Raw genomic sequence first — 16,063 nt, 5'->3', positions numbered from 1 at the left:
TAGTAAAATTTAATTTTATTAATTTGTGTAATGTTTATTGCTCCGTATGAAAGTGTAGTTATCAAGTACGTATTTCAGAACGTATGTTTCGATCACAAGTATCCATTCAAAAAGTACAATATTATTCTTATTATATAGACATATACACGTTAAATTGTTACAATAATAATGTATTGTTTCATGAAGATATTTAATTATAGTTTTTATATGCTTACTAGATTTTGAGCCCGTGTCACGGCTGTTAAAAAATGGTGTGAAATTTAGCCGTTTCATTTACGATCTATAAGAAGCTACAATTGTGGAATACAATAAGTCAATAACTATGTACATATCATGAGCTACCGGACACCAATTACCTAACAATTTACACTGGAACTTGTTTCCAAGAGCAATTAAAACAGAAGATTAATGATAAAAAAGAGTATACTTTCCAGCAATTGTATGAATTAAAAAGCAAACATACATGAAACTTTGTACTAGTTGTCTAGGTTTCTAGAAATGACTTTACAGTAAAGTTGTCAATAGAGCTCAAATTAACAGCCCATCTCTTATTCTCTTATAAACAATAAACATTAAACAATATAATATTTTAAAAAAGGTTATAAAAATAAGCTATAGTACATTGTGCCTTCTTCCAAATACAAAGTAATATATTCATCTTCGTACCACCATACGAATATAGCTTATACGTGTCATCCACATTTAACTGCTCAATTTCAATGATACACATGAAAAAGCTTGGATACAAGTCACCGTCAGTCCAATATTAGTAACTAGAGTGAGGTCCGTCGCGCTTCGCTGCTAGTTTTCGAATATTTTTTTGTAGTTACAGTAGGTTGTCATTGTGTGTTGTTCGATTGGCAAATAGCGGATCTAGTAGTCGGTAACAAAAGCCTGTTGGCGTCCTGAAACAAAAGAACAGTATTAAGACAATAGGTGTAATAATTTAGAGAATTTGACTATACAACCCATTTAGAGAGTTTCACTTTCTAAATTTTAAATATAACCTGGATGACATGTTATAATGCAAATGTAACCCACTTTGACCCATTTCCATAAAAGTTTATCATAATTAGACGAAGTAAATAACGAATGATATAATGAGCTAGCATATTAATCATGATTGTTGAAACACTATTATTACAAGAGTATTGTATTTCCTTCGAAACAAATTAAGAAGCTACATAAATAAAATTTAAAGTTTACCCATTTCAGATAAGATAGAACCGGAATAGCCTAACTTACATTTAAATGTTTGTGACCTCGATACGTATTTTGTGGAACGGGAAAATTAAGCTTTATACTTCATGTATAAAACTCATATGTATGCTAAAACGACTGCATGGTGTGGACATTCTTCATTTTTCCTGACCAGCTATATATCTATAAGAGATAATACATATAATTCAGTTTGCTATGTCATGTTTTGTTGCTTTGAACTCTTAAGTTTCTCAATCTAAATATCTAACCTTAACAGCAGCATTTTAGACGGCCTCTTTGAAATCATAAACATGAATACAATAAATCCCTTCTGGCTTGATTACCCATATCTGTTAATGAACCAAAGAATAGTGTAAGCGTAGCTTCTATGAAGTATGAAAGTATTTAATCAGTGATAAAATGGGCGGAAAGGCAGAAAATCAAAATGGGTACAGATCGAAACAGGTTATTTGAACATTTCAGTACAGGTCAGGTTCACGGATAAATGGATTAAATATGATTCAAAAACTATGCTAACACAAAAGGTATACCAACCACATATGCGCAGCCGTTTTCAAACCCAACAATTAGCAATAACATTACATGAAGCATAAGAAAACCAAAAAAAAAAAAAACAACAAATTAGTCACTTGTTAACATATATTATAAATATCTTGTGTTTAAGATCAGGGTCTCTATCTCAACCTAAATCAATTATATAACTTTTCTAGGTTAACACACAACTAAGGCTATAACTTTTTATTCATTAGTTATCTATGTTTATTCCACTATAATAAATCAATGATGCATGTATAGACAATAGCAAATAACAGTAGCAGTAGCGCCGTAAATATCGACGATCACATTAGTATTCAAACAATATTTAAAGGCAGTTGAAAGCTCATTTCCTGATGCCAAGGGGAAGTACTATGGTTCAAACGAAGAAATACATCTAGACATTTTTTGAGTTGAGCACCTACAGAATTATTTAGGTATTTTTTTGTTTGGATTGTAGCAGCAATAATAGTAGCTGCAAGTATTAAGATACATATGTGTACATATGTTTTTGGCTAGAGTGTACCTCTGTATTCACTGACCCAACATGAAGAAGTGGCAATTATCAGTGGTCTTTTTCGTAATTCATAAGTCTTCATGTCGAACTGTGGTGCTTGTTCATTCCATAAAGTTTAAGCTATTACGTTGTCAACAAAGTTTATCATCCTACAGAAATACAAAGCAGATTAATACACATTATTATGTAAATAGCCCTCAACACTTGCAACATGATATTAAGTGGCAGCAACAAAAATGTGTGACAGATAATTTACTAAATAGTTTGCATCACCAAATCATCTTCCGTTGGTCCAGAAAGATGTAGAAGGTCATCTCTACTCCCTAAGGACACTCCTAGTTTTGATTAGAAGTTAAACAGTTCCGTCAAATATATATAAAGTTCGGAAAATTTATTCTAATTTTAATCAAGTATAGAGTTTATTAACAAATAAAAAAAAAAGCAGTAACCAAAATCCGACCTAAACGATATGTAATATTGACGATGACAAAAAATGATGAAACAAAGCAACAACGGAGATGGAACAGTGACAACCGTCGGCAAGTAAACAGGTAGCAGCAATGACACGACATACCGGTTCGAATTCCATCACATCTTGACACCCCAATTACTGATAAAACCCTAACTTCCAACCTTAAAATAACTTGTTATGAAAGGTTAATTAAACGATTGAAACAATTCAAACCCACTATTTGCAAGAAACCAGAAAATGAAACCCTACCTTTCAAACCCTACTGGTGTCGATTATTGACCCAAAAAGAATGGCAAAACCCTAACCTTTTTATCGATCGTATCAAAGTCCAAGAATCGTTCGTGGAGCACATCGCACTTGACGGTCTTCATCACCGACTCTGAAAGAATGGGAAGGTGCAGGTATGGTAGTGGTTACAGTTAATGATACGAAGTAGAGCAGTACCTTTAATAGGTGACCTAGAAACCCATGTAAACATCGATAACGGCAGCAGCTTACGAAGACGACAACCCAATGTTTGGTTGTTAGAAGGGGAAAGAAATCGCTGGAAGGTTTGCCAGGGAGAAGTGGAAGCATGTAAGGAAAGGTAAATACACATGAAGCAAAAAGACAGAAGTTCATTCAGCTCGGCTGTTATACTTATTGTAGAATGTAATAAAAGTATAAAAATTAAAACTTACTAAAGAAGGATATGTAAATAATCTCACTAAATTTTTGTAGTGTATGTGACTGATGACCAGCTGCAATATCCCGTTAAATAGCACACATTTAATGTAGTCAAGGATCAAACGAACTCAATTAATAACAACATCAAAAATAGCAGAGGCATAACAAATCAGATTATGATATTGAAATTAAATAAGAGATGATTCAAGATATGTTCTTTAGACCACATAGATTATAGATGCTCCTTATAATGTTCTTTATGATCTGATATGACTTTTCATACCCATATCCATGTTATGTCAAATTATAAGTAACTGATAAATAAGTAATACAAATATACAACTACAATATAAATAACTAATGTATGAAAAATAGTTAAGCGGATGCCTGGATAAATTAAGAAATTGAACATGGTGGGTCTAGTTGTATCACGATTTGGAACACTGATGCACACAAAATCTTAAATTCATACATAAGTATTAGCTTATATATGAAAAACAGATCGATCAAATTCTTTACATTCACTATTAAATATTTAATAACTAATAGTTATTATTTTATACGTGAAGTAAGATATCACCATGGTACTTTTCTGGCTTAATAAACAAACTTTGAAGTATAATATGATTGTTTGTATATATTAATTACCTTAATATATCTTCAAAAAGGAAGTCGGCCAGCATAGGCACACACCTTGTGCTGCCCATGTTGCACGATGACCGAAATCAGTTCTAATTGAAATAATTTGGAGATTTTGTATCTTTTTATATAGATCAAAATTGTATGCGATAAATTACATTACACCACACACTAATTTGCGTATTTAACCCCGGATTCCTAATGGCTAAAAGGACCATTACGCACTGTTTGCCTGTTACTCTCTACACTCATGCCACACTGTTGCTATATACCCTAAACACTTTCTAGAAACCTCCCCTGCCTCAAAGTTTATCACCAATTTTTATTTTCTCCATCAGTTACAAACAAAATTTGTCCGGAGCAACATCTTCAACGATCTCATCCGATCTACATGCCATCATCACCGCTCGCACAAACCCGATTTAGGTAGGTTTCTTTTTCCCCCCTGTTTTTTGGGTGGAATTTAGAGGTCGATTTTAGAGTGTATCTTTTGATTTTCGAGTTGTGGTTAAGTTTTATGTTCTTTGTTTCATACTTTCTTTCGATTTTTAGTTATTAACTGTAACATAAATTGCTGAAATTCATATGACTGTTGATATAGCTTAAAATGCGGTGGATGTGTTTCAAGTGACCATCATTTTTGTTTGCCTTCATTTTTATTTGGATATTATGTGGTGATACTTATGATTTGCTTAGTGTTTGTTATTAACATGTTGTGTTTCCATTATTTGACTGAAAATCAAATTTGTTGTGGCTGATTTTTCTTGCAAGAGGTAATGTATGTTGCTCTGTAGGTTATTTTTAGATAGTTTGTATGTTTATTGTGTTGCTTTCTTATTTGTTCTATTTTGTTGCCTATGTGGGTGTACGTTTTTTTATCCTTTCTTTTGTGACATAAAGTCTTTGATAGTATAATCTCAACGATAAAGAGACAAAAAGGGGGTAATTATAGTGCTGATGTTTCTGGTGAACAATTGGGTACTGCTGATTTCGTTTTGATTGGCCCGTTGTTGTCATCTCAGAAAATGTCCAATAAGTACGTTACAACTATAAGAATATCGTATTTAGGTTCATAATGAACTACAATACATATACTAACTGAAGAAACGTATCATATTAGTTGCACAAGGGCCTTATTGGGTTAAGATGGAAATTTTGACCCATATACTAATTAGTTTCCACCTTTTGGGTTAAGGTGGGAATTTTGACCTATTTGAGTCATAAGGGCCTATTTTAACCTATTTGAGTCATAAGGACCTATTTTGACCCATATGCGTAATTTTGGGAATTTGAAGTTACCAACAGGTCGAAATGTCCAATATATCCTTTTAGATTTGTGGTATGAAAAATGAAACTTCAGGTCATCCGGATTGGATTTTGAGTCATCAACGATAAATTTTATAGTTTTTGGTGGAAGTGTCAAAATGACTCTCGGCCCATTTAGACGGACTTTTAAGTTAATAAAGGTTACATTTTGATGGAAATTAATAATTGGGAAAGAAAGTGTTCTCGACTACCTTCAAAATGATATATGCTACGTTTGGCTTTGTCGAGTTTAAACGTTTTTTTGGGTCGTTAAAAAGGGAATCTGCAACTGTTGGGTTGCTGATGTACAGGAACAGCAGAAGCTGTTGGCCAGTTTTTAAAACCATAACTTCAGAACTGTAACTCAGATTTTAATAAATAAGTAAGTTGTTTATAGAAAGTTGGGAGCAATTATTTATTATGATACATACTATTATGCATGATTGTAAACATGTATGAATTTTATGCATGATTGTAAACATGTACGAATTTTGTTAGTGATGTTGGTTATTAGTTACTCTATTATTCTTGGTTGTAAGAGGTAGAGGTGCTACTGTAATAGCTTTTATGTTGCTTTATGAACAACTTAAGTTAAATTCTAAGTTAAATGTATATCTATTACTCTAATTACTCATCGTGTTGGTTCATATATTAGACCCTGGTAATAATAGCAACAACAGTAGTGTTTTGCTACCGGTTTTATATGAGGAAGTCCTAGAGAAAAATGAGTGGCAGGTAAGTTTAGTTCATTATCTTCTCTTTTTGTGTCCCAAATAGTTTTTTTTTTTCTTTTTTTTTTTTTTTACTGTATTTACTCCTCTGGAAGCCTACACTAATTTAATTATAGTGTACATTATTAAGTACTAATGTATAAAGTTGCGTATCAAATAAGACAATATTTACGTTTTCTAAAACTCTTGATACATGTTTCCTTAGTTGTGCGTATGTTGGTTTTAGTGTTTTGCTTTGACTATTTGCTTATACTTTGGTAGATACTAATATCGATTTACATATGCCTATATGGTTTTATAAAGCATATTGTTGACTAAATTAGTAATGTACATTTATTGTTGGTACATTGGCAGGCTAATCATCAACATTAAGGTTGCAAATCTTTTCATCCGAATATCTGATAATTGTTCCTGTTGTTACCTTAGTAACTTTGAGGAAGCTGTTTTTGCTTATTTCCCACATTTAGTAGAAGCTAATATATATTGATATATGTTTCTGTAAACCATGTGGTTTACTTAATTAATAGTTTCCTTTTACTGTTAGGCATTGCTAAGAGATCATAAAGGCGTACCAATATTCGCCGCGAAGCGCGGACCACATACCTAGTTGTATTTTAATTACAGAACTATAGACAAAGAAAAAAGAGTTAATTATACTATTAGTCCTTGTGCTTTACCCAAAATTATACTGGTAGTCCTTTTCTTTTTAAACTTATACCGGTAGTCCCTATGGTTTTTAAAATGCATAGTGATGGTCCAATTTTAACTTCTGTTTATTTCTGCTGTTAACCTATTACATGTGCTTAGCACATGCTGGGTAATTGTGTAATCTTATGCAGAGTGTATTTCCATTTCCATTATCCATAAAAAAAAAAAAAAAAAAAAAAAAAAAAAAAAAAAAAAACCTCCCAATCGTAATTTCCATCTGTTCCCATTCAAAGCCACGATATTCAACTCACCGATATTCAAACATAAAAAAAAGAAGAAAAACACTAGTGCAAACGGTAGTCCCAAGTCTTTTTAGTTCAGATTCTTCTTTAAAAGAGTTATTATCCTTATCCTCATCGGTAGGAGATGTTGCAATATGGCCCATTGGAGCAATTTTTTTTTAAAAAAAAAAAAAAAAAAAAAAAGAAAAAAAAAAGAAGAAGATATAGCCTTCTGTCAAGCGCTCTTTGCAATGACTTTCAAATAACAAGTTAAGCATTGAACACTACTTCCATTGAATTATCTCAGATGTATAATCATAATCATATAAATCAAACCCATGGCTAAAGTAAAAGAAGCTGACCTGCCACATCAAGATAGAGAAGAAGACCAACATATTGCTGATATTATCATTATCATTGTACTAATAACACCTCAAAGTTCAAACGTCCAGCCAAATAGTTATTATATATTATATTATACACTTTAAGAACTCAACCGTCTAAGCACAGAATACTCGCATGTAAAAAAAGGTCAAGCTTCGAACTCATTGTAAACTTTAGTTGCCAAAGACTGGTTACACCTTCAATGTCAAGTATCAAAAGTATAAACAAATAATAATAGACACCTTCTAAATTAAATGTAGAAACATCAGTACCTTTTATTATTGGTTTTGTCGCGATCCTAGGGGCTGGTACCAAATCAATGTGATATCCACCCTTACCCCTGAAAAATATACATTTCATCAAAATAAAAAATGAACGCAATCAAGTAAAGAAATCAAGATCAAATAAATATATATATGCTGAATCAAATTGGGGGAAAATGACGGTGACTTGAAGGAGCCAACAGCGCCGGTGAACGCAGTGACGCCCCAAACAACCGGCCACTTGAATATCGTGGCTTTGAATGGGTACAGAAGGAAGTTACGATTTGGAGTTTTTTTTTTATGGATAATGGAATGGAATGGAAATATACTATGCATAAGATTATTGATATGATCTAATTAGGATTACAGAATAATCGAAATTAAACCTGACAATTCAACAGAGATCTCAAATAGTAGAATAAGATCTGGAATTGAAATGTACAAATGTTGGAACTGTTTACACTGAAATTGAGAGATAGAACGAGTGAATTACACAATGAAAATCTAATCAACAACTACTACAATGATCGTATGTATACTAGCGGCTACTTGACAACATCCTAACGAATCCATAACTGAATTCAGTTATTCAATTGCTTGGTCAATGCAAAAGTCAAAGCTCTTAGCTGAAACTAAGCTGAAGAAGAAGGAGCAGCTATCACGTGAGAGGCACGTGATTTCATTTAACACAGATCACATGATCCACACGTGACTACAACGGATGAAAGTCATATCAATACTCCTCCCTTAAAAGCATTCTTGCCCTCAAGAATGAAATTCAAATCACAAAATCAGGGAACCTGCGCATGAAATCATCACTAAATTCCCAAGTTGCATCATCGGTGTTACCATGCAACCACTGAACCGGGAAATACACTGCAGCCCGATTATGGCGTTTCATAATTTTCTTGTCCAAAATCTTAAGTGGTTGAGTAGCAATTAGCCCATTTGGATCCAATTGGGGCAAATCACTAATAATAGATGGGGGCACGCCATGGTAAGCTTTAAGTTGGGAAACATGAAACACTGGATGAATCTGAGAAGTTGCAGGTAATATCAGTTTGTAAGCCACAGCCCCTATTTTAGCTTGAATTTGAAATGGGCCATAATATTTTGGTGATAGCTTGTGCTGTTTCTCACCACGTAATGTAATCTGCCTATAAGGCTGTAGCTTCAACAAAACCCAATCATGCTCTGCAAATTGCCTGTCACTCCTGTGTCTGTTTGCAAAATGTTGCATACGATCCTGTGCACGCTGTAAATGAAACTTCAACAACTTAATAGCCTCTGCACGAGCTGCTAAGGTTCTATCCACAGATTCCACCCTACTATCACCCTTAGTATACAAAATAGGAGTAGGTGGTGGTTGCCCATACACAATTTCAAATGGAGTTGTTGCAGTAGAGGTGTGATAATTGGTATTATACCAATATTCAGCTAAAGGCAACCATTGTAACCATGCCTTTGGGCTATCACCTGTCATACATCGAAGGTAACACTCCAGACACCTATTCACCACTTCAGTCTGACCATCACTTTGGGGATGGTATGCAGTTGACATGTGAATGCTCACATGAAGTAACTTGAACAATTCTTGCCAGAACAAGCTAATAAAGACCTTATCTCTATCACACACTATGGTTTGGGGTAACCCATGAAGCTTGTAAACATGATTCAGAAACAAGTCAGCAACTTGAGTGGCTGTGAAAAGATGAGCCAGAGGTAGGAAATGAGCATATTTGCTTAACCTATCTACCACCACTAAAATCACAGATTTACCCTGTGCAAGAGGTAACCCTTCAACAAAATCCATTGAAATGTATGTCCAAACCTGAGTAGGTATAGTCAATGGCTGAAGCAGTCCATGATAACTAGCTAGATCAGACTTATTCTTTTGACACACAAGGCATTCTCTAACCAAGTTTTTAACCTGCTTCCTTAAACCTTTCCAGTAGAGTATAGCATTTAACTTGTGGATGGTGGATTGAACCCCTGAGTGACCACCATTAGAGTCTTGGTGGTAGTGAAGGATCAATTCATGCCTCGAGGTTGCATCAGCTCCAACAACTAACCTCCCTTTTCTTTTAAGCTGTCCATCCTTCCACACATAGTGTTTAGAAGTCTGTGGATTGTGCACAAGCTGATTGATAAGTAACTGCAAGTCAACATCTTTTGCAACACTTTCCATTATTCTTTGATGCATATCACTGTGAATAGTAGTCATCATCATTTGACAAAGCTGAGCTCCACAATTAACTCTAGACAATGCATCAGCAGCCCCATTTTCAACCCCTTTCTTATAGATTATCTCATAGTCATACCCCAACAACTTAGGTAACCATTTCATTTGAGTTGGAGTGGAGATCCTTTGATCTAATAAGTACTTAAGACTAACATGATCTGTCTTAATCTTAAAGTGCCTATCCATTAAGTAACCTCTCCACTTTTCCAAAGCTTGGATAACTGCTACAAATTCCTTTTCATAAGTAGAAAGGGTTTGATGCCTAGGTGCCAGGGTTTTGCTCAAAAAAGCAATAGGGTGACCATTCTGCTGTAAAACTGCACCAATACCTTTATCTGATGCATCAGTCTCAACAACAAATTCCATATCAAAATTAGGCAGTTGTAAAACAGGAGCTTGTTGCATAGCAGTTTTAAGTGTTTCAAAAGCAATTGTGGCTTGTGGAGTCCAGTGAAACCCATCTTTCTTCAAGAGTTGAGTTAGTGGTTGGCTTATACTAGCAAAATTCCTTATAAACCTTCTGTAATACCCTGTCAGCCCCAAAAACCCTCTTAACTGTTTGAGTGATGTGGGTAATGGCCAATTCTTAATAGCTTCAATTTTAGATGATTCAGTTGAAACACCTTGTGCAGTTATAACATGTCCCAAATATTCTACCCTTGAAGTAGCAAATACACACTTAGACATTTTAGCAAATAGTGTATTAGACCTCATTACCTCTAACACAAGCTGTAAGTGCTGCACATGATCTGCCAGTGATGAGCTGTAGATGAGTATATCATCAAAGAGTACCAAAACAAACCTTCTCAAGTAGGGTTTAAACACCTCATTCATGAGAGCTTGAAAAGTAGATGGTGCATTAGTTAGCCCAAAAGGCATGACTAAAAATTCATAATGACCTTCATGAGTTTTGAAGGCTGTCTTAGCAATATCATTTTCATCCATTCTTATTTGATGATAGCCAGACCTGAGATCAAGCTTAGTGAAAATAGTTGCACCACTCAGCTCATCAATCAATTCTTCAATGATTGGTATTGGAAATTTGTCCTTGATGGTGTGTTTATTTAACTCCCTATAGTCAACACACATCCTCCAATTACCATCCTTTTTCTTTACCATAACAATTGGTGAAGAGAAAGGGCTGTGACTTGGCCTGATTACCCCAGAATCCAACAACTCAGCCACCATAACTTCTATAGCATCCTTCTATGTTGGTGGATGTCTATATGGCCTGATATTGACAGCCATAGTACCCTCTTTTAGTGGAATTCTATGGTCATGACTCCTTTTAGGTGGCACGCCCTTTGGTGTTTCAAACACATCAACATAATCTTCAAGTAATTGAGTAACAATCTGTTGTTGACCTTCTGCTGGTTGTACAGCTTCAATCATACCAAAATGAACAATAGGATACACACATAAAGTCATTGATGATAACTGTATTTCCTGATGATCCATGGTCTTCCCTAATCTTTTCCCATCCATCCACTGTACAGGTTTCTTAGTTGTACCCCTTAACACCATTCTCTTATTTCCATATTTAAACACCATTTGCAGGCTATCAAAATTCCATACAATATCCCCTAAAGGTTTAAGCCATTGAATGCCTAAAACCATGTCACAACCACCTAGTGGTATGACAATCATGTCATCCACAAAGACCTCGAAAAGCATCTTCCATTTGAACCCTGTACATTCATTAGTACTCACTATTTGATTTCCACCAGGTACCTTAACAGTCATAGGCCTAATCTGTTTCAAATTACAACCCAATTTCTTGGCCATATCCAAGTCTAAAAAATTATGTGTACTGTCTGAATCTATGAGAATATGTAAGGTTTTGTTTTGTACCTTTCCACAAACTCTCTTAGTCTGGTATGCAGTTGTGCCTGTGAGTGCATTCAATGAAATGTGTGGTGAATGTACAGCCTCTTCCTCAAGTACAGTAGGTTGTGGTGACTCCCCTGGATCCATTACTTCATCACTGATAGTTTCTTCCTCATCTAAAATGATTTCTAATGAGTACAGCTGCCCAGTACACTTGTGACCTGGAATGTACTTTTGGTCACAGTAAAAGCACAGTCCCTTTGCTCTTTTATCTTCCAACTCTTTTTGTGTTAATTGTTTCCTTTGATTTTGTGCCCTTGGTGCAGGTAAAGCTAACCTAGAAGGTGCAGGTGGCAAAGCTAATACAGTGTTGGCTTGAGTAGCTGGACTTACACTTCTAGACTGGTAACTATTATAGGTTGATCTAGGTGTTGGCAAGATAGGAGTAACCTTCTTCTTTGTAGCTTCAATAGTATCTTCTTGCAATTTTGCTAAACAAAAGGTATCCTCCAACGAGTTAGGTTTGAACATTCTAACTGGCAGCTCAATTTCTTTCTTTAATCCTCCCAAATACATGCTAATTGCTTGCTTCTCAGTTATATCAACCTTATTCAACAGATCTTCAAACGCATCTTGATACTCCTGTATAGATGCAGTTTGTTTCAAATGCTTGAGTTCAGCCATTGGATCATCCACTGTGGTGCCAAATCTTTTAACTATTGCTGCTTGATAAGTGATCCAGTCCACATCTTCTCCTTGAGTTTTGATGTATTGTTGATGCCACTGTAAAGCCTTCTTGTACAGGTGAATTGATGCAACCTTCACCTTATCTTCTTCCTCTATATCATCAATACATAAAAATTGATTGCACCTATACAACCAATCCTTGACATCATCGCCATCAAACTTTGGAAAATCAAGTTTGGTGAGCCTAGTTAACTGTAACGAGCCTCTTCTACTACCACTTTCTCCAGTCCTAATTTTCTGTAACTCTTTTGTGAAATAATTCTGTTGTACGAGCACACTACTGAGTTGTGTTGTTACATCAGTGATTGATTGTTTAACTGACTCCATTGATGCGTTTACCAGCTCTGCGATGAATTCTTTAGTGCCTTCATCCATCGGCGAGCTTCGTGTTGCCATCACCATGATTTAGCCTGAAAAATCGCCGGAATTAGATCGATCTCACCAGGAAATCGCTCTGATACCAATTGATATGATCTAATTAATTAGGATTACAGAATAATCGAAATTAAACCTGACAATTCAACAGAGATCTCAAATAGTAGAATAAGATCTGGAATTGAAATGTACAAATGTTGGAACTGTTTACACTGAAATTGAGAGATAGAACGAGTGAATTACACAATGAAAATCTAATCAACAACTACTACAATGATCGTATGTATACTAGCGGCTACTTGACAACATCCTAACGAATCCATAACTGAATTCAGTTATTCAATTGCTTGGTCAATGCAAAAGTCAAAGCTCTTAGCTGAAACTAAGCTGAAGAAGAAGGAGCAGCTATCACGTGAGAGGCACGTGATTTCATTTAACACAGATCACATGATCCACACGTGACTACAACGGATGAAAGTCATATCAATTACACAATTACCCATCATGTGCTAAGCACATGTAATAGGTTAACAGCAGAAATAAACCGAAGTTAAAAATTGGACCATCACTATGCATTTCAAAAACCATAGGGACTACCGCTATAACCGTAGAAATTCTGAAAAATGAAATAAAATCAGTCAAATAAATGTATATGAAGATGAACAACGCTATCTTGTTTATGATATAGACAACAATTTCAGAAAATACGAACAGTCTTTTTAATCAACCGTAATGAAATGAATATACATAATCAAACATTGAGTACATACCTTATTTAAAACTCTTTCGAAGACTTGGATAATTTGCTGGTAATGAAGATTTACGATTTTGGTGATTAGGGTTTCAGATTGTGGTTGTTGATTGATAACAGGAAGTTGAGAAAAAAACAGAGAGGAAATAAGAGCATCGATTAGAAGTTATACGCTAGTTCCGCTGGAAATTAAGCCATTTGATTACAAACTTTTCCTTATCCTTTGATCACAGCCTTTGATATTACTTGTGAATTTTGACAACGTTAATTTAGGGTAGATTTGGATTAGAGCGATTTGTTAAAAGGACGCTTGAGAAAAAATGGGATGGTGTAGAGCCCTTTTTTTTAATTAATTAATTACTCCATGCATCCCACATTAATTGTCCACAGACAAAAAAATGCACAATTTTAAGAAATGTTATTATCACACTGTACTTTTTGTGTACTTTTTCTTAACTTTACAGTTTTACCTTCAATCAGTTAATTAGAAAAGCCTCTAACTTTTATAATTTAATTTATTCATTAGGGACAATATTGTAAACTTTACTAAATTTACTTTTTATTTTTGGAAGTGGACAATTAATTTGGGACACCCTAAAAAGGAATACTGAGCAATTAATCTGGAACAGAGGGAGTAATATTTTATTATTATCTATAATCAAACACCATTGAGAATTTGACATGTGTAAAAAACACTTAAGGCTCGAAACGATTTTATTTTCAATGGGAAGTTCACTTGTCGTTCGGTTTTGATCCGCAATATCAAGTTAAAGACTTTCCTATGGGCCACTAATCTCAACTTGTGCAATGGTGTCCATTCGTGTGTTTGGGAGAACAATCCTTATTTACTATTTTTTTTTTTAATTTTTATCAATTGTAATGTCAATTTGTACTTTCAATTTAGACCGAGCTCGTCTCCGTCATTGTAACTTGTATTGTATCTTCATTGTTTTGATGAAGATCTTTCCATTTAATACAATTCAATTTTTCGTAGTAAAATAAAATATTTTACCACCTAAATGTTGGTGCTACTAACTAGAAAGTATTTAAGGAATCGTATTGTTGTGTTTATTTATTTATTTTTTTTTTTCGGCGAAAAGGAAAATTATCATTAAACAAATGAGTACACCATTCATCTAAGAGATGAAAGAAGCCTAATTATACATACATTGAAAGTTGAAAAGCAAGAAGCGGGCATTCGGCTTTTTTTGAAAGGCAAGCTTGCATCAGTCCGGACCGAAGCCTAGTCATCATTTGCACACACACACGCGCTTTCGGGCAGGAAACCCGAACCACACTCTGAGGATCCGACCCTTTAACCATCCCGAGGGGCAGGCGGGCCGGATCTTAGTCCCGGAGCGGGTCGGTAAAACCTTCCCTTTGGGCCACCTTCAAGGAATATATTTCAATTCCTAGAGCGGGTGACGAGGCTCGAACCCGAGACCTCTAGCCCTGCGAGTACACAAGTGTAACCGCGGTACCATTGAAGCAATGCTTCGTTGGTGGGCATTCGGCTTTTAAACTAACAAAAAAGCCTACGGATCTATCTTTTTAAAATGAATTGCATAATGAATCGGGATTGTATTCCCATACATAAAATTGATGACATCGACCATTGAAACTATATTGCACAAGCCGAAAGATGAAGTGCTTCCAAATTGAATTTAAAGTGGGTTGTGATACTTCTTTTACCATAGTCTCTTGGCTATGAATTGAGGTTGAAAGTGAATGACCATTGAACCTGTAAGACGACCTTTGTCTTTGTTTCCGAGGCTGCCGGTGTTCCGTGAGACGACCCTCATGCTTTCGAATTCTTAGTAGGCAACTCTTTCACTGCCATATTATCCATTAAAATATTGAGAATTTGAAGCTCTTCTTTATAAGTGATTTTTTTTTTTTTTTTTTGAACCCACCCCTGGTCGTTTGTTTATATGAATCAAAGACAGCTTTCGAATTTTGACCATCTACACAATTTATTTCACTATCCGTATCAAACAAAGAAGAAGTGTTGAGAGTATTATCAACCCACTGTTGTTCTTTTTGTGTTGACTTCTTCTTTGATTTAAACTTTGATGGGTTGCTTATATTATTTTCAACTTGTTGTGTCCCACGTCTATTTCGAATGAGTGCACATGAAGTTTTGCATTGTTTGTCTAAACATTGCTCTTGGGTGTGGTCTTTTGGCAATGGTTTAGGGGAATTGTTATTTTGCTTTTGTGATGCAGAAGGTAAAAAGCTCTTGATTGATGGCTGGGATTCGATAGGCTAGGAGAGAGGGAGGGGAAATCTATTTCATTGTATGCAAAAGGAGTTGGTTGGGAAGAGGTATGGTGGAAAGTACTTTGTTTCTTACTTTTAACCAAATGACAATCCCGTTGGTCTTGGTGTTCGAAATCTGCATCTAAATATTTGGAGACACTTTTGACTCTTTCCTTTAATTTATTTTTAGTTATAGCTTTT

General features: G+C 35.0%; 1 protein-coding gene and 1 long non-coding RNA gene across 3 annotated transcripts; both read right to left on the bottom strand.

Annotated features, from left to right (window-relative positions):
• Positions 1–490: 490 nt before the first annotated feature.
• On the bottom strand, positions 491–3,282 carry LOC139850374 (uncharacterized). Of its 2 annotated transcripts, XR_011760011.1 has the most exons (5): positions 3,050–3,282; positions 2,282–2,421; positions 1,470–1,550; positions 1,246–1,383; positions 491–905 (listed from the first exon to the last, which is right to left on the bottom strand). It is a non-coding gene; the product is annotated as an uncharacterized lncRNA (long non-coding RNA). The 2 variants fall into 2 exon arrangements; XR_011760010.1 differs by lacking the exon at positions 3,050–3,282 and having other exon boundaries at positions 2,282–2,689.
• A 7,827-nt stretch (positions 3,283–11,109) lies between these two features.
• Positions 11,110–12,873, bottom strand: LOC139850052 (uncharacterized). The gene has a single exon (XM_071839647.1). It carries the CDS (start codon positions 12,871–12,873, stop codon positions 11,110–11,112), a length of 1,764 nt encoding a protein of 587 aa, XP_071695748.1.
• Positions 12,874–16,063: the final 3,190 nt, after the last annotated feature.

The sequence above is a fragment of the Rutidosis leptorrhynchoides genome, chromosome 5 (assembly GCF_046630445.1).
Source record: "Rutidosis leptorrhynchoides isolate AG116_Rl617_1_P2 chromosome 5, CSIRO_AGI_Rlap_v1, whole genome shotgun sequence".
NCBI classification, from domain to species: Eukaryota; Viridiplantae; Streptophyta; class Magnoliopsida; order Asterales; family Asteraceae; genus Rutidosis; species Rutidosis leptorrhynchoides.
The sequence above is the reverse complement of the archived record's forward strand: the minus strand, read 5'-3'. Positions and strand labels throughout refer to the sequence as shown.

Bases quoted from the DNA above. Each gene is read 5' to 3' on its own strand.
- LOC139850052 (XM_071839647.1), bottom strand. From the start codon at position 12,873: ATGGCAACACGAAGCTCGCCGATGGATGAAGGCACTAAAGAATTCATC.